This window comes from Astyanax mexicanus, chromosome 19 (genome assembly GCF_023375975.1).
Source record: "Astyanax mexicanus isolate ESR-SI-001 chromosome 19, AstMex3_surface, whole genome shotgun sequence".
NCBI classification, from domain to species: Eukaryota; Metazoa; Chordata; class Actinopteri; order Characiformes; family Acestrorhamphidae; genus Astyanax; species Astyanax mexicanus.
Genome location: NC_064426.1, coordinates 13022333 through 13040969, shown reverse-complemented (window position 1 = coordinate 13040969; position 18637 = coordinate 13022333). Strand labels below are relative to the sequence as shown.

Below are 18637 nucleotides of genomic sequence, written 5' to 3'. Positions count from 1 at the left end.
ATTAAAACAACAGGTTTTAAGCTTTAAACAGGTGGATGAATTGTAACTGTAAAATCACAATGTAATTTGTTACATTAAAACTTAGGCCCAAGTTCAGGCAAGTCAGGCTTGGGTTAAGGCACGGGTTCAGACTCGGGTTAAGGCTAGGGTTTAGGCTCGGGTTCAGGCTTGGGTTTAGGCGTCGGGTCAGTCAGGCTTGGGTTCAGACAAAGGTTAAGGCTAGGGTTTAGGCTTGGGTTTAGGTGTCGGGTCAGTCAGGCTTGGGTTCAGACTCGGGTTAAGGCTCGAGTTTATGCTTTAGGCTCGGGTTCAGGCTGAGGTTTAGCCTCCGACTTGGGCTCGGGTTCAATTCAATTTTATTTTTATAGCACTTTTTACAACAAAGGTTGTTACAAAGCAGCTTTACAGAGAAAAACAGGCCCACGCCTCTTATGAGCAGCACCACAGAGATGCCAATTTTATGGTGACACTGGCAGGCAGACAATCTTAACTCTAGTATGCAGAACTCTTTCGAATACCAGCACTCAGTTCAGCAGAACAAAATGTTGAGAAAGCGCATAGCTTTGCTAACTTATCCAGATGCAGTTTATTGTTTTTTTTTAAGTATTACTTTATTTAATACTACTCTTCTGCTGAGTTTTTAGTTTTTATCGTTTGAAATTCGTTAGATTAGATTTTATTGGGCTTAGTTTAGTTGGTTATTTTCCAATTTCATATTCATTTTTCTGTTATTAATTTTCCATTATTTTTTCAAGACCAGGCCTTATTTGCCTCACAGAGTATTTCTTTGACTTTTATTTTGCAAGAAGAGACTTGAGACTTGATTCGGACTCGTGATCAAAGACTTGTGAGCATCTCTGCTAGTCCCTGTAGAAAATGACTGCCAATAAAACCCCTCAGCATTGTGCTGTACAGCAGTGAAACTGGTGCTCCATCCAGTACTTTTATATACAAGGTTATATACATCCGTCTTCTACACTATAATGCACTATACCTGTTATACTGCACCTTATTTTATAATATGCTATAGTGCACCATACCACAGTGCATTTATACTATACTACACTAAACTTCTGTTTACTATAGTATTTTATACTATACTAAACAGTATACTTAACTATACAATATTGCACTAAACTATGCTAAACTATTATGTACTACTCTATACTAAACTATACTATATTAATCTACTCTACACTATAGCACTACATTGTATTCTGCTCTACTTTTCACTGAAAATGTTACTGTGTAAAATTATTGTACAAATGAATTTAATACTCTTCTTTAGCGGCCAGCAAAATGAGTCTAGGCCTGTTATTTTTGATATTTTTATGTGGTTTTATATGAAATATCAGTTATGATGCTTAGGATCTGCTGCTGTGTGTAAGTCTGTTTACAATGATTGTTGTTTAGAGAATTCTGAAGAATCAGTGGCAGTTTCCTTCCTGTGGGAGTTAGTACACAATTAAACTGTATTAAAAGAATAAATACGGAGCCTAAAGCGTCGTCATTGCTTTTGATGATGTGATGTGGTGAGTAATGGACAGCAATGCATTTTAGAGATGAGTTATCATTTCATTAATTTAATTTAACACTGAGTGAATTCAGCTGGATGATTTTAATAGGAAATAGACTGAACATAATGTGACTGAGGGACAGCTGAGTGTGTGTGTGTGTGCTTGATGTTCTAATTACATTTTAAACAATAAATGTGTCCTTTTTTTTAGAGGTGAAGAATCCAGGTCCAGAGAGTAAAATCCATCCCCAGATTTTGAATAAGCTACACACAAAGCCATCCAGGTAGTCAGTACAAAATCCAGGGTGGATTTTACTCTTTATAGCTGAATTACCAACATCTGGCTTTGTCCTGCAGGTCAGCAACTATTGAAAAATGCACATGTAATTAATTTCAGTACTCCAGGTAAATAGAAATTGAAATACTGCACTGCAGGACTGACAATAGTGATAATAGTGACAACTGTGAGAGACAAAGAACATCTAAGCATTCAGTTGGTCTATAAGCAAAGCATATCCTTTATAGCATGAAAAAGCAGTTTTTCGGCCTAAAAAATGATTAAAAAAACAAAGAAACCTTTTATGTTGTCATGGTTCTTTGTAAATAAGAAGCTTTAGAGAACCCTTTTTGAATGGTGGCATATATGAACGATTATGTCTAATTCCACAAGCTAAAAAGAAAAAAGGTCTTTTAGGGCATTTTCACACCTGTAGTTCGTTTCTCTGGTCTGAATCAGTTAATGAGTTCGTTTACTTGGAGCGTTTTCTCGCTCTGTTCGGTCTGGTTTCACATAGGCATAAATGTAAACGCACCAAAATGCGCATCAATAAACCACGGGAGCAGCCTGTGTCCTCTGATTGGTCAGAGCTGTCTGACACGGAAGTACGTTAAATATAAATATAAGAAAAAAGTAAATACAGCGAGAAGATTTTGTGTTTCTACGTGCAGCGCAGATTTATACATAATAAACAGAGTCACGCGGCTGTGAGCAGTGAATGCAGCGCAGACGGACACAGTGTTTGTTCACAGCTGTGGTAATTAGTGTTATCTAGCTAATATATCAGTTTAAACTGTGCTTGCTTTATCAGTGGTTTAGCTCAAATAAATGGCTTATACAGAAATTGATAAAATCTGCTTCACAGATCCTAACAACTGGTTCAGTGTTTTTAAATGGTAGAACAGTTGAGCAGAGTAAAGTACATTTTGATCTGCATGATAAAAGTGATTGATAATGAAGGGGAAAGAAGCAGACAATAGTATAACATCATTTGCTGACATATGCCAAAGCATTTGATTTTTGTTCAAAATAAATGAGAAACAGTTTATATGACAGACACAACTGACTAGATGATGTGGATTAAATAAATAGCAAAGAAAAATCCAGTTATGATCTGAGAAATATATCAGAGTGACTGAGAAAAAACTGTCAACATTCAAAGCGTCCTTCAAATCTGTGCAGAAAAGATGGCCTTGTTCAGAACCACAGCTTTTACTAAAGAACGATAGGAGAACCCTTGTGTTTGTATCTGGTTCTGCAGTTCTTTAAGAAACAGCACAGCTATTGATCACCTGGATCAGGTTTATTGGACAGATATTGATCAGGTGTTTATTACTGTAAACAGAGACAGAAGGCAACATGCTCAGAACGTCCTTCCATAATCATCCACCACCCCTCAGTGTGGTTCCTCTGAGTCTGGAAACTGTACACAATTAGAATTTTCCCAAAATGTATTGACAAAGTTGACAAGTTTGGGTGCAGCTGTGGGCCTGTTCATTATCCTCCATCTGTATATCTAGGAGCAACACGCAGGGTTCTGCCCCCTCCTCCTCCTCTGGGATATAAACATATAAATACGTATAAAAATAGGAGGCGATGTTATGAAGTTCTGTCCTCTGCCTCAGAATCATTCTCAGTGGACTGAAACTCAGCTCCAGAACACAGTTACTTCAGCAGCCACTCGTTCACTGAAACACAAAACCAAACAGAGCAAATTAAACCCTAAACACAGACACTTCATCCTACATCAGTTTAGGGATATCCAGTCAGCATATTGCAGTATAACCCCACCTTTTAGCTTAAGGCAGAAAAACTCTACAGCAGTTTAGTCTGAACAATCAGCCTATAGCTGTTTATTGAACTTATTTAGTCTAAAGCACCCATCAAGCCAACAGTAGATTAGCCCCACCCATTCAGCCTACAGCAGTTCACTGTGTGTATCAAAACCAACTTATAGAGAGCATACTTACTTCCTTTCTCTGCCGCTATATCAGAAAATGACCTCTAAACCTCTAAAGGGAGCCCATGATTGAGTACAAAATGAATGGGTAATCACTGAGGAGGTAGTAACTAATGATGCATTTTGTAAAAAAAAAAGAAAAGAAAAGAAAACGGTCTGCAGTGCTGAAACATTTGATATTGTTTTGTGTGGACAAACTCAGGAGTGACTCTATTAAAGATTCTCTGATAGTACCTCTGTACTGTGGGCGGAGCATGCGGTTGTTGGGGCAGTTTCTTCCTTGCTGGTTGTAGTGGATGTTGGTGCGGAGGCAGCGCTGGTGGAGCTGCTGCACCGGTCGGTTGTTGTCACTCATACTGAGAAAGATTTCCATTGGCTGATTCTGACTTAATAATCGCAGAGACTGCATCTAAACACAAATACACACACAGTTTTCACATTTACTAGCATTAATATTCAGACTGGTGATTAGGTATAAAAGCGTGATAGTGGAGATTCTAGGTGAAGCTTCAAAAGGAAGGTTCTAACCTCTATCTGTGAGATGTAAATGGGTTTGTTCATCAGGATCCATGTGGCGCTCTCAAGGCACGGCGGAATGGTCAGAGAACCGTCGTACGTTATAAACCGTGACGTTTCCGGAAACAGATCTTGTAAATTCAGACCCTCCAGCACATACGCATCTTCTGGAGGAATTCACAAAGAACCCACAAAAAAACCCTAAAGAACCGTGTGAACACAAACCCCCACACACACACAGTATAAACATATGGAGGGTCTTACTCTTGTATGTGATTCTGGTGATGATTTCTCTGCTCAGCATCCGGATTAGAAACAAGTTGGTGGGTTCTGAAATCTGGAACCAAAAATAAAAATAGATTTACTGCAGTTTCATAACAACAATGGTGAAGAATTTGGGAAAATCCACATTCATTTGTGTGTGTGTGTGCATTGACCTTCATGAATATAGAGATGACTGCAATGCCATTGGGACTCCTGGCAGCGGCGCTGTAGTTTAGGTACAGGTCCTGGTTGTAGTGGATTAACTGCACCTGAAACAAATTTACAGAATCAATAACTTAAAAACTTTATAGTAGAAACATTGTTCAAACTACTGTGTAGGCTATTGTGTAGGTCCAGTTTATGGCATAGCATATCAGATTTTTACACTTCATATTTTAATCTAATCAAATCAAATCAAATTTATTTGTATAGCGCTTTTTACAACTGGTGTTGGCACAAAGCAGCTTTACAGAAACATGATCACAGGACAAAGAATCAGGCAAAACATTAAACATAGAAAATACAGAATACAGAACCCCCAGTGAGCGCGGAGGCAAGGAAAAACTCCCTCAGAGCTGCAGGAGGAGGAAGAAACCTTGGGAGGACCAAGACTCACATTTAAGGGGGGACCATCCTACCACTGGTCAAACAGCTTTTAAATTAAAATTTAAAAAGTCTTTTATACATCCACATAGGCTTTATATATTCAGGAGTATAATAGCACCACTAATGTTTTAAATAATATTTTATTTATTTTATTATTTTAACTAGAATAACTACTAATACATTTCTAAAAGAAAAAACAGTGCTTGTAAAATGTTCAAAATTAGAAAGATATTGAATATAGAAAACTGACACAGGAGACACGCACACACACACACACACACACACACACATACACACACACTATCTGCAGGTTAAAGCTCTGTCTGAAACTCTTTGATCAGTATTCGACAGATTCTTCTGACACACTTTCAACCCCAGTAAAACAACAAAACAAACAACAACAAAACAAACACAAAGCCTGAGCCGAGAGCCTCTGTCCTTTTATCAGAATCATCAGCAGTCCAGCTAGCATCAGCCAGTTCGCCTTTATTGTCATGCAGAAATTTTAGCAACCCAGCTAATCTCATCAGCACCAAGCTTTTAGCCACCCCTCCACCCCAACCTGTCTCTACACCTTTAATAACATTAAATTACACCCCAACATCACTAACATCACTAAGCACTCGCTTCTTAAACATTAAATCATCATCATCTAATCATCTATTTACAGTTATATAGCATTTAACAAATTATGTGTACATCTAAAATTCAGTTGTGTTACATATACACTACCTCTCAAAAGTTTAGTTCACTTGTAAATGTCCTTCTTTTTGAAAGTAAAGGAAGAAAGGCTACTTAATGCGAGATAAATGAAAATATCTTACCATGCTGTTAACTACTCCCTTTAAAGAGTGACACAAACTGGCTCTGAAAAAACAAAAAAGGAGGCCCTGATGCACAACTGTGCAAAAAGATAAATATCTTAGAGTGTGCAGTTTGAGAGAAAGACGCCTCACAGGTTATCATCTGACATCTGAACTAAATGGAACCCATCAAACACCAGTGTCAGCATCAACGATCAAGAGGCGACTTCGAGGATGCTGAACTTCATGGCAGAATTGCCAAGAAAAAGCCATACCTCACACTGGCCAATAAAGAGTGGGCCAAAGAGAAAATATATTGGATGCAGGAAGATTGGAAGAAGGTTTTGTGGACAAAGGAGTCCAAGTTTGAGGTCATTGGATCAAACAGAAGAACATTTGTGAGGCAGAGGACCAATGAATAGATGCATGACCAGTGCTTAATGCCATCTGTCAAATATGGTGGAGGCAGCATGATGGTCTGGGGATGCTTTGGGGGTGGAAAAATAAGAGATTTATACAGAGTAGAAGGGATCTTAAAGATGTTGATTCATATTCAGTTTCTCACCTCTCCAGGAAAAGCTTGTCCATTAAGCAGATGTTCAGACCCCTGTCCGTCTTCACTACCAAAGTGCAGTCTGATCTCCTCCAGCCTGTAGCTGTAGCTCAGTGGACCCCCAGACATGTTCACCAGGTGGGCTCTATCAAGCCTCAGGGAGACATGGTGACCCGTGTTGTACATTATCCCACTGATCTAAACACACACACACACATAAACATGCACACATTACTAACTTGTATCTGGTTTCATGCCACTGGCACACTCACAAGTATAAACTGCACTACTGTTAAACTGAATAATTTCTAAACATTGTAACTAAGTCAGCCGTGTTGATTTAATAATCTGCAGTCACTTGTTTGTTATTGCAATACAACTTTTCAAAAACATCTTTCCCATTGGCTCCTGCCACCATCTATTTGCATACTTGGCATGTCTTCAGGTCACCGACACAGGGCCCTATTTTAGGTAGTTGCGCTTTGTGCAGCTGGATTTAGGGGCGTGTCCTGTGTCTTTGGTATCATGAGCGCACGAAAAATACGCCTTGCCTAACTAATTTAATCAATAAAATAATACAAATAAATAAATATGAATAAAACAATCTATAAAATATAAACACATTAAAAAACTCATTTAAAACAATTACAGGCTTCCTAATAAGAATAATAAATAATAAAAGTTTCAGTTTCAGTTTAGTTTCAAATCATGAAAACAGCTCACCAAAACCTCAACCTCAAAACCTTTATATTTGACAATATTTGATTAACTTTACAGGTCCTCACTCATCTTACTTTATTTAACTAAACTGAGTTTTATATTATTTGTAGCCTCGCGCTGAATTCAGCTCCGCGCTGCAGAAGAGAGAGAGAGAGAGAGAGAGAGAGAGATGAGCAGCACATTTTGCCTTTAATAGTGAATTTAATACCATGGATTTTGCTACACTTGATCCGACGTTAATTGTTAAAATGTTTTTAAGAAAACAAAGGTAATTCCGCGCGCACTGTGAGAATAAGCATCTGTTAAAATTCTCAAACAGCTTTTTTTCTGCCGCTTATTTCCGCCGCCAAGATAGAAACACATTAGAAATGTACCTGAACACACATCATTTCCAGACCACCACGCCCACTGGTGTTAATATATTCCAAAAGTTCATTGCTATTTTAAGGACACGTGCGCAAGGCGTAAAAATAGACTGTTGACGGGGTGTACGATGGCAACGCACCACGCTACATGCCTTGCGCAGGGTGTACGATAGTAAATCTGCTTTTATTTTCGCTGGGCTGTGTTTTCGTAGGTATATGTGTGGAGCAAGAGCAAGTTACTGTTGTCTGTTTTGGTCTGTGCGCTGTAGTGTCTATTCTTGTTCTACCACAGAATTATACTCTCAGTGTTTAGTAGGTAAGTAAATTAAAATGTTAATGAATGAACAAATTAAACTAAATATATATATATATATATATACAGTGCCTTGCAAAAGTTTTCTGCCCCCTTTAACTTTTCAACCTTTTGCCACATTTAGGCTTCAACCATAAAAATATAAAATGGTAATTTTTTATGAAGAATCAACAACAAGTGGGACACAATCGGGAAGTGGAGCAAATTTATTGGATATTTTAAATAAAAAACTGAAAAGTGGGGCGTGCAATATTATTTGGCTCCCTTGAGTTAATACTTTGTAGCGCCACCTTTTGCTGCAAGTCCCTTGGGGTATGTCCATTTTGCACAACAAGAGACTGAAATTTTTGCCCATTCTTTCTTGCAAAACAGCTGGAGCTCAGTGAGGTTGGATGGAGAGCGTTTGCGAACAGCAGTTTTTAGCTTTTTTCACAGATTCTCTATTGGATTCAGGTCTGGACTTTGACTTGGCCATTCTAACACCAGGATATGTTTATTTGTGAACCATTCCATTGTAGATTTTGCTTCATGTTTTGGATCCTTGTCTTGTTGGAAGATAAATCTTCATCCCAGTCTCAGGTCTTTTGCAGACTCCAACAGGTTTTCTTCCAGAATGATCCTGTATTTGGCTCCATTCATCTTCCCACCAATTTTAACCATCTTCCCTGTCCCTGCTGAAGAAACGCAGGGCCAAACCATCATGCTGCCACCACCATGTTTCAATTTGGGGATGGTGTGTTATGAGTGATGAGCAGTGTTACTTGTGTTACTACACAAAGCACGATGTATTTAGGCCAAAAACGTCAACTTTGGATCCATCTGACCACAGAACCTTCTTCCACATGCTTGCTATGCAAACATCACTTCTTATGTCTTTCTTTCAACAGTAGCTTTCTTCTTGCCACTCTTCCATAAAGTCCAAGATTGTGGAGTGCACGACTTACAGTTGTCCTGTCGACAGATTCTTCCACCTTAGCTGTAGATCTCTGCAGTTCATCCAGAGTGATCATGGGCCTCTTGTCGACATATCCGATCAGTCTTTGAGCTGAAAGTTTAGAGGGACAGCAGATTTGCAATGGTCCTTCCATTTCAGTATGATCACTTGCACAGTGCTCCTTGTGATGTTTAAAGCTTGGGAAATATTTTTGTATCCAAATCCGTCTTTAAACTTCTTCACAACAGCATCTCGGACCTGCCTGATGTGTTCCTTTGTCTTCATAATGCTCTCTGCGCTTTAAACAAAACTCTGAGACTCTCACAGAGCAGATGCATTTATACAGAGACTTGATTACACACAGGTGGATTCTATTTATCATCAGTCATTTTAGTCAACATTGGATCATTTAGAGATCCTCACTGAATTTCTAGAGTGAGTTTGCTGCACTGAAACTAAAGGGGCTGAATAATATTGTACTCCCCAAGCCCCAAGTTTAAAATATCCCATAAATTTCATTTCACTTCATCATTGTGTCCCACTTGTTGTTGATTCTTCACAAAAAAATTACAATTTCATATCTTTGAAGCCTGAAAGGTGGCAAAAGTTAAGGGGGACAAATACTTTTGCAAGGCATTATATATATATATATATATATATATATATATAGATATAGATATACTCTGCAATGTAAATAGTCATAAAAATAAAGAAAACACACTGAATGAGAAGGTGCCTGTTCTGTATATATATATATATATATATATATATATATATATATATATATATATATATATATATATATATATATAATAAGGTGTGTATTTGTCTCTAATGATCTAAAGCTAATGTCCCATGAGGATAAGCTTTAGGGACTAGCAGAAATGATAATGGAAGTGCAGATGGAGGCGTGTTTCTCTGCTGATGGGTGGCTGAGGTTTAAACATTGAATCATGGGAAGGTTTTTTTAGGTGAAGTGGGGCGGCAGGTGCAGCTGTGTTTGTATATTTACAGAGAGAGAGGTAGGACTATAAATGGAAGCTAACACCTGCTCTCTCCTGGGCTAGCCGGTTCTGTCAGGACAAATCTGGCAGTGATGATTGTTAATCATCGTCTGTGAGAGTGTACGGCTATAATGAAGCTTTTACAGCTGTCGAGCTAACATAACATCACAACCTACCTGCACACCTCCAATCAACCCCGTCATACACTGTCTGCCAGCGTTAGCGTTAGAGGATGCTCTATGTTACCTTCTGGCTCTCTATAGGCTGTTACAATCAGAGCTGCAGGGGTCGGTAGCATACTCCATGTTGCATGTTTTCTATTCCAGTACCAGTCACCTTAAATTCTGTGTTTTTTTTTTGTTTGTTTTTTGCATTGTAGATTAATACTAAAGTCATCCAAACTATGAAAATATAAGGAATTATTTTATAAACACAAAGATGTTAAGCAAACCAGAATATGTTTTATACTTTAGATTCTTCAAAGTAGCACCTTTTGCTGAGATGATGGCTTTGCACATATTTGCATTTTCTCAGTCAGCTTTATTAGGTAGAATCACCTGGAATTCAGGCTTTCAGTTAACAGCTGTGCTGAACTCCTCAAGAGTTAATTACTTGAATTTCTTGTCCCTTAATGTGTTAGAGAGCATCAGTGGTGAAGAGGTAGAGTTACAGGTATACAGTGAATATCTCTATTTGAGTAATGTTCTAATCCATATTTAGTCAAAACCTACTCAACTAAGTAAAGTAAACAATACTTTAAAAAATGATGGTTAGTCAATACAAAAAATTCAAGAAGTTATCTGCAAGAGCAGCCGCAAAGTATCCTCAAGTGCAGTCGCAAAGACCATCAAATGTATCAGGACAGCCCCAGGAAAGTATAAGCAAGAGTTACCTCTATTGCACAGGATATTTTCATCAGAGTTAACAGCACCCCAGATAAGAGTCCACTTAAATGCTTCACAGAGTATATATATATATAAGTATATATAGTCATGCTGTGTGCTGCAAAGTATCATGAGCTGGATATTCCGAGCTTTATACTCTCATCTCCATCACACTCTTTTGTTGAGCACCCAGCACAGTGTGACAACCAAGGGGAAGCGTGAGAATCTCCGGCTAATTCGTTGGAATTATTAGGCCTCCCTTAACTCATAAGGGGCTGGACACAGCTCAACAAACCACGAGGTCAGGCATCTTTGGCGCAGATAGTTGGCAGTATGGCAGGTGCATCCCTGCTTGGACTACCTGGATCACATGCCCCCCATGGATGAGTGTGTAGCTTTTCTACTTGTCTTTCCTGACAAAGTTGTTCAATTGAAAAATTGTTCAAGCCTGCAGTCCCATGGAGGAAGATCTCATTAAAGTTTGTCAAAGCCCATAGGCCATCACCATAGCACCTACTGGCATTGTTGCTAACACACACCCTCATCTGTGTTAAGTTTACATTCTCGTGCCCAAAAAAGACAAAGGCTATCATCCGATTCTGGCCTTTAGGGTTATCAATCGCTACCTCAGGTGCCTTCCACTCAAGAAGCTGAGCATTAGAATTTATCAGTGAGATCTCCTCCTTGAGTGGTTCATGACGGGCATGGAAACTCTGACTGACGGGCCCCTGGGGATTCCAAAAACATGATGAAAAGCTCTCTGACCCCATGCCAGTCTATCCATTTTATAAACATGGTCCAGGTCAGCAAAATTTGTTTTTAAAAGGTGTAAGAAACATTAAGAAAATAGAATTTTGGCCTAGTTTGGAAAAACAAGTTTTTTTTGTCTCTTCCTTTTCCCTTATGCCTTATATGCACACAGTTCTGCATGGTCTAAAATTTGATCACTTCAGATGTAGGTAACATTGGGCCTCAACCCTGCCTGCCACAGGTGTGTTCTGGTGATTGTTGACTGTGCATACATGTCTGAATTTAAACCATAATTGCATCACTATTTTTTGTCCATGGGTGTGCCCTTTGGGAACTGTTCCATACTCTCCCCTGAACAGACCCCTTTCCTCTATCCACTACCATACAGCCCACTGGGTGGTACAACTACAGTTGTGTTCAAAATTATTCAATCCCCAATGCAGTAAAGTATTTTAGCAAGTTTAACACATTTGTTTTATCTTGGTCAATAAGGACAACATAAATTACAACCATATTTTTTATAATAAACCAACAAATGTCCTTTTTGTGATTTCCTCATTGACAAAATTATTCAACCCCTTAGTCACATACAATATCAGTACTCAGTACTTTGTTCCAATTATTTCTCTTGAAATGTTTAATGTCTAGTTTCTCACTCTCCACTACACATTACATCCAGGTTTATATGTGAGCCTTGGTTTCTGCCAAGGTTTCTTCCTCCTCTAGCTCCTTTCCCTTGCCTGTTGCTCACTGGGAGTTTTGTGTTGTATGTTCAATGTTTTGCCTGATTCTCTGTCCTGCGATCACATTTCTGTAAAGTGGCTTTGCAACAACATCAGTTGTAAAATGCGGTATACAAATAAATTTGATTTGATTTGCTATCTTTATATTATATCCATATCATTTGCTTAGGAAGGTCAATTACCTCCTCTCTAAACTTCTTTGACCATTCCCTGGACTTCACCATGTTGCTGAGACACCATTAACTGTCTAGAAGTAGCTGAGTATCTAAGACCTTTTAAATCTGCTAAATTGCTGGCCATTATGGTCCTATTCACACTTACAGGTGCTTTTTAATGCCTGATTGAAAACACCTGACGGAAACTTCTGTTCCGAAGAGTGGAAATCTTTAAGGAAATCTTTAAGGATTTTTTTCGTCGATGAGGAAATCACAAAAAGGACATTTGTTGTTGTATCAGAAAAAAATATAGTTGTCATTTAAGTTGCATTTGTCTATTATACAAGTCATTACTTGATCTGATTGTTAAGAAGATAAACAATAAATGTTAAATTTGCTAAAACACTTTACTGCAGTGGAGTTGAATAATTTTAATCTCAACTGTACATATACATATGTAATTCGGACTGTCAGGTAAGTTAAAGCATTGTTGCTAGTGCATAACAAAATCAGAACCTTGCCACTAAAACCAGTGAGGTTGTTTACTAAGCTAGAACAATTCACCTGAGTAGGAGAAAAGCTCTAGAAACCAAATTGACCACTCTTCATCATCCTCATCATCACCCTCATAATCTACTAAGCTTTAACTCATAAATAAATGTAACTAGGTCTCTTTAACATTCCATCAGTAGTCTCCTGAGAACACACACACACGCACACACACAGAGACACAACCGTACACAGACAGAAATAAATACAAATATACAGAGTGAAAGAAAGACAGATTGATTGATAAATTGTGTAATTACCTGACTGACATTACTCTCTGTATTTATAAAGCTGAGGAGTCTCTAAATAACTTCACTGTCTTTTGCTATGGCCAGTGTTGGGAAGGTTACTTTTAAAATGTAATCCCTTACAGATTACTGATTACATCACTCAAAATGTAATTTGTAACGTAATCAGTTACATTACTTCAAGTGAGTAACGTAATCTGATTACTTTGGATTACTTACAATATTGTCGTTTTTTTAAGCCTGAATGAATGTAGCAACCACATCTTGCATATTATTCTTTTATTTTTCCTTCCAGTTAATAGATAGAAAATAAAAATAAAACAGCCTTTTCAATCACCCTATAAAAATACTTATGAAACCATTTAATCAAACAATTTTATAAAACACTTCTATAAATTGATGATAAAATCATTAAAAACCAAACAATGTAACAACAACTGTAAGCTAACTATTTGCAGGTTTGCCACTTTCTGCAGGTGGATTTTTTGCCAGGATTATCTAGGGGTGTAAATCACAAGATTCATTACGATACGATACAATACGATTATTTTAGTCAGCGATACGATAATGTAAATTTGTAATGCAAATTATGTCTTTATACGATACAATTTGGTCCAATAGGATTTAATGCGATTACAATCTGTTCCTTTTCTAAGAACTCACAAATGCAAACAAAATATAATTTGAATGTTTTATTATTAAATGTCAAATGCAGTGTAATCATAAACAGTAAACAATAATTCACTTCAACACTTTCATTTCCATTATTTAAGTTCCATTTGAGAACATCAAATGCAGAAGAAAATGTAACAAAAAAAAAGCGCCTGTTATATTTAGAGTTTACAATGTGTGTATGGATGTTGGTGATGAATAGTCAATCATTCTCTACATTTCCTGATTCAGTAGGGTCTTGACAAACAAATTACAAAATTTGTAATTTATATCACAATGCATTGAAGAGTTACACTGCATTATATTAGGTGTCCACCAGGCGTCTCCAAAGTGTTCAAAACCTCTCCAGTAAATCTGTCTCTATACAGCCAGAGTTTGTAATTTTTTTGTTTGTTTGTGATAAAATAAATGCATGTAAGTCTATTTCAGAGTAATATTAATACTTTTGATGAAATGACAAACAAAATCACACGTATGCGCGCTGTGGGCGCACTTATGTTTAGCAGAGGGAATTTGGTGACAGCGGTTAGGCATGCCCCTCCCCCAGCCATTAGGAGACCAATCAGGGCAAATTACGTACCAATGTTTTCGTCTAAGGGTGGACTATTGGTTGAAATAGGTGTCAATCACTTTTGTGACGCTGGAGAAAGGCTATGACCTGATTTGATTGGATTGGATTGATCCAGCGCTCACGTTATTGGTTCAAAAGACGATCACTCAAGAAAAAAAGTGGTTTGTGGACCAATAAAAAACACAGAATCTAGAAGAGGACATCCTTAGCTTTGTATTCACGTACAACTTTACGTGAAAATATTACATTGTGTGGTCGCTAGGAGCTTGAGAATATTACGTTTCAGCTGCGCTGAAAATAAACGCATGTTTGTGAGGAGAAGTGAGCAGGCGAATAAAGGACTTTATGGATATTTTATCTGCGGTTCAGTGCTGTATTGTGGATGCTGTGATAGTAAGTGAATTTTCTATAATGTAATATGATGTTATTTTATATACTAATAATATGTTATAAGGCTATTTTGTTGGGGAGGCGTGTTCCCCATGTAAACAATGTGAAAAAACAGGCTGTTTTCAGTTGGCGATTTCTGGCGACTGGTTTCATGTAGATGGTTGTAAATTTGCATGCAGGTAGTTAAATTAGTACTAAAGAATATGAGTCGGTTATTTGGTCGGTGTGTTTAGAATATTTGACGCTTATAAGCATTCAACTTTACATAGTCAGAACGGGCCCGCCGACGGGCTAGGGGGCGCTTCTGCAGTGAAAACATTCTGAGCAGGAGGTTGTGAATCATAGAATATTCTGATGTCGTGATTTATGTGAATGTGTTTGCGTTTTGTCAGTGTTGGATTGGAAGACCAAAAATAGAAAAGTACCGCAATGTAATCCATTTACTTTAGCAGAGTAACTGTAATCTGATTACCATTTACTGAAGCAGTAACTGTAACGGATTACAGTTACTCATAATTTGTAATCTGATTACGTAACGCCGTTACATGTAATCCGTTACTTCCCAACACTGGCTATGGCTGCAATGTGGGTGAGTGTTAGAACTGCATAACATTAGAAAAAAAATATTGCAATATTTAATATATTTCATATATTGTGAATTTTAAAAATACATACAGTATTTCTCCAGAACTCAATGATCCAACATGTCATCATATTCATCACAGCCCTTTGTGTATCTTGTAAGCTTGCCCGGAGTGAGAAAAGGACCCTCAGACTGTGAGAAACAAAACTGTCTGGTTTTAGGAAGCCTAATTTCTAAGCATAGAAATTCTAGCATATTTGTTGTTAACCAAGAACTATTCATCCTCACATTGAAGCATGGTGGTGGCATTTCACATTGCAAAAAATTATTAATGATGGATCTTTTATATTTTTATCCAGTTATAAGCTATAATTTTAAAGTGATGCAAAAAGCAAAAAATGCAAAAAGGTTTAGCAACACTTTGTTTGGATAGTCCCCTTTTAGACACTTTGCAAACCATATGCAGACTATTAACAACCTTTATTCAAAATGTAACAGGACCTACATTACTGTAATAATACCCTGGATTTAGTTTTAAATAGATAATCTAGAAATTATTTCTTAAACCTCAACAATCTCATATCATCCTCTTCATAATATGCGCACATCCCCCAGCTACTCTAAGAAATGTTCAATAACACCCTTTACAGCCCAACAATTTACTGATAACCTTCCTGATTTATCAACCACAGTGTATACTCCGGCTGACCCAACTGTCTAGACTAGAAACTTACTTGTTTAGTTTAGCTTTTGGTATTTCATGTTTTTCCCTTTAGATAAGGCTGCAGATCCAGGGGACTAAGGACATAAGGAATTGTGGTAAAGTGAGATGTTGGTGCTGGTGTCCATTATAATACACTGCACACGGTCACTCAGGTTTGTGGACGGTGGAGTGGGTGGATGCCAGTGTTTCAGGGTGCCTCTGTGTCTATGATACCTTCTGGCTCTCTCCCTTTAGTTAGGCTGTTTTATTCAGATTTTCATACCCTGCCTTCCTCCAAGTTACTGACTGACCACCTGTTCTGCCAGACACAGCTGGATGTTGGACTCTCAGGCTCTCCTGTCACCTGTCGGCCAGATTAATAGAAGTTTCTGGATTCCGGCCTTCCATATCACCCACCACAGATCAGCTGGCCATTGTCCAGTTTTTAACCACCTGCCTAGGACTAGTTAATCACTCTCCACTTCTAATTACATCCAATTTTTCATATGAACGTTAACTAGGAATTTTCTAAATGATCCCACTACTGGTGTGGCTCTTCACCTGAATATTTTAGACATATGTGGATCTATAATTACTTTTTACCTTTGTCTGACCAGAGGAGGATCGGTCCCCCTTTATATATTAGCCTTGACAGTACATGTGATAGTTCAAGGTGCTCCTGATTCACAATCTTGCTACCACATTTCTGTAAAGCTGCTTTGCGACATCAATTGTAAAATGCTAAATAAATGCTATATAAATGCTAAAGTGCTATATAAATACATTTTATTTGATTTGTCTGATAACAGTCAACTAGCCTACTCTTTGTATAACATATTCAACAATGTCATATAGCTTAATCTAGGGCCTATATATCATCAGTAGCCTATTAGTTGCCTATAAAACTGAATAAGTAGGGAATTGTAGTATGATATTCATCTGAGCACAGTAGGAAATTTAGCATCACAAGCAGCACTGATGCTTAACAGTGTTGCTAGTAACAATAGGTTAACATTCACACTCCACAAGGACCCCAGAGCAGTGTTTACATCATCCTGATTTAAAGAAAACTCCATCGATTCTGACGGTCAACTTGAGATAATGCAGACCTTAAACTTTCATAAGGCACTATGCATGCTGGGTCTCAGTCTCCTGGTCTTGATGTTTGACACAGCTTATGATCAATTCTTAAGAAAATTTTACATGCATAAAATACATGTGTATAAAATCTGGAAAAGTATAAGAGTATGAAACCTTTCTGAAAGCACTGTAACTAATTCATGTAAGACGCTCATGTAATTTGCACATAACTGCTGCATATACATCTAAATCATATTCAACTGATTCACTTTTGGATAAAACTCATTTATCATGACCTTTCTACATAACTGATTTACTCTGAGATTTGCACACAATTGACAGATACACAACTGACCCATATATAACTTATTCACTCGGAGCTTCAAATATAAGGGATTTGGTCTGACCTGCACACTTAACTGATTCACTCTGCTCTGAGGTTTATATACAACTAATGAAAACACGTCAAATTCATACACAGCTGAGTGAGCATCTCTTGTACAGCTGTGATTCCGATGATTTACTCTGGGCTCCATGGGAAGTTAGGATTCTCTCAAAGGGTTTGTTTATAACTATATTTCTTCCCATGTGTGTGTGTGTGTGTGTGTCTTTGTGTAAGTGTGTGTGCACCCTCGTCCATCTGCACAGATGGTGTGTAGTCTAATCTCCCCAGCAGATGCACAGTAGCATTAATCATGCAGCAGACTTTAAATCAGGAGTTAACTCCTCACTCCCTGTTATTCCACCCACAACATACTCTATAATACACTCTATCACACACTCTATAAGACAATGAGCCTCCACAGATTTATATGGATCAGTCCACTCAGGATAAACAGTGTGCAGACTGATATATGCCCAGCTATATTGAACTGAACACTGTATCTCTTAACTCTGAACCACCAGAACCAACAGGGTCAGAGATCCTCTGATTAAAGCGATAGTCTGTTACCAAAGTACACTATAGAGTCGTACAGTATCAGAAACCACATCATTATTCTCTCTTAAGGACACACTAGACCTCCACTCTGTGTCTGAGAAGAGACACAACCGGACTGACGGAACTGCTCAACAATTAAATGTGAAAAACACCAATGCTAATTGGTGCAGCACAAACTTTCATTTATTATGTAAGCTACATAAGCCTCGCAGCTTCCATGCTAACTGGTGGCCTATAAGCAATATTATTTTTTTTATTAACTCTGATCAATTTTGTTATTGTAATACACATACTTTTCTGAGAATATTGTGGATATTATTAGTGCTTTAAAAAACACTGACCAGCAAAACTGTAATACCAGAAAGTGTAATTTGTGTAACTGGATAGATTTTGAAGAAAAATCACTGTACTATTGATGATAATTTTTTTTTGTGTATGTGTCAAAATATGACGATAATTATTATGTACTGTAAAAACTGAAAGGTAATAATTTTCGTCATATTAGGTAGCAGCATTAGCTTTAAGTAACATTTAGTTG

General features: G+C 37.7%; 1 protein-coding gene across 3 annotated transcripts in view; it reads right to left on the bottom strand.

The window, feature by feature from the left end:
- Positions 1-339: 339 nt before the first annotated feature.
- ca10b (carbonic anhydrase Xb) overlaps positions 340-18637 on the bottom strand; it is a 51269-nt gene continuing 32971 nt past the window's right edge. The window contains exons 4-9 of one of the 3 annotated variants that reach the window (XM_049468059.1): positions 6508-6693; positions 4707-4802; positions 4534-4606; positions 4282-4433; positions 3988-4162; positions 340-3481 (exon numbers count right to left, since the gene is read on the bottom strand). In XM_049468059.1, the coding sequence (XP_049324016.1) occupies positions 3459-3481; positions 3988-4162; positions 4282-4433; positions 4534-4606; positions 4707-4802; positions 6508-6693 (705 nt within the window). In that variant the 3' untranslated portion in view covers positions 340-3458. Of the gene's footprint in view, positions 3482-3987; positions 4163-4281; positions 4437-4533; positions 4607-4706; positions 4803-6507; positions 6694-18637 lie in introns of all 3 variants that reach the window. The other 2 variants (XM_049468058.1, XM_049468060.1) reach the window with 2 other exon arrangements.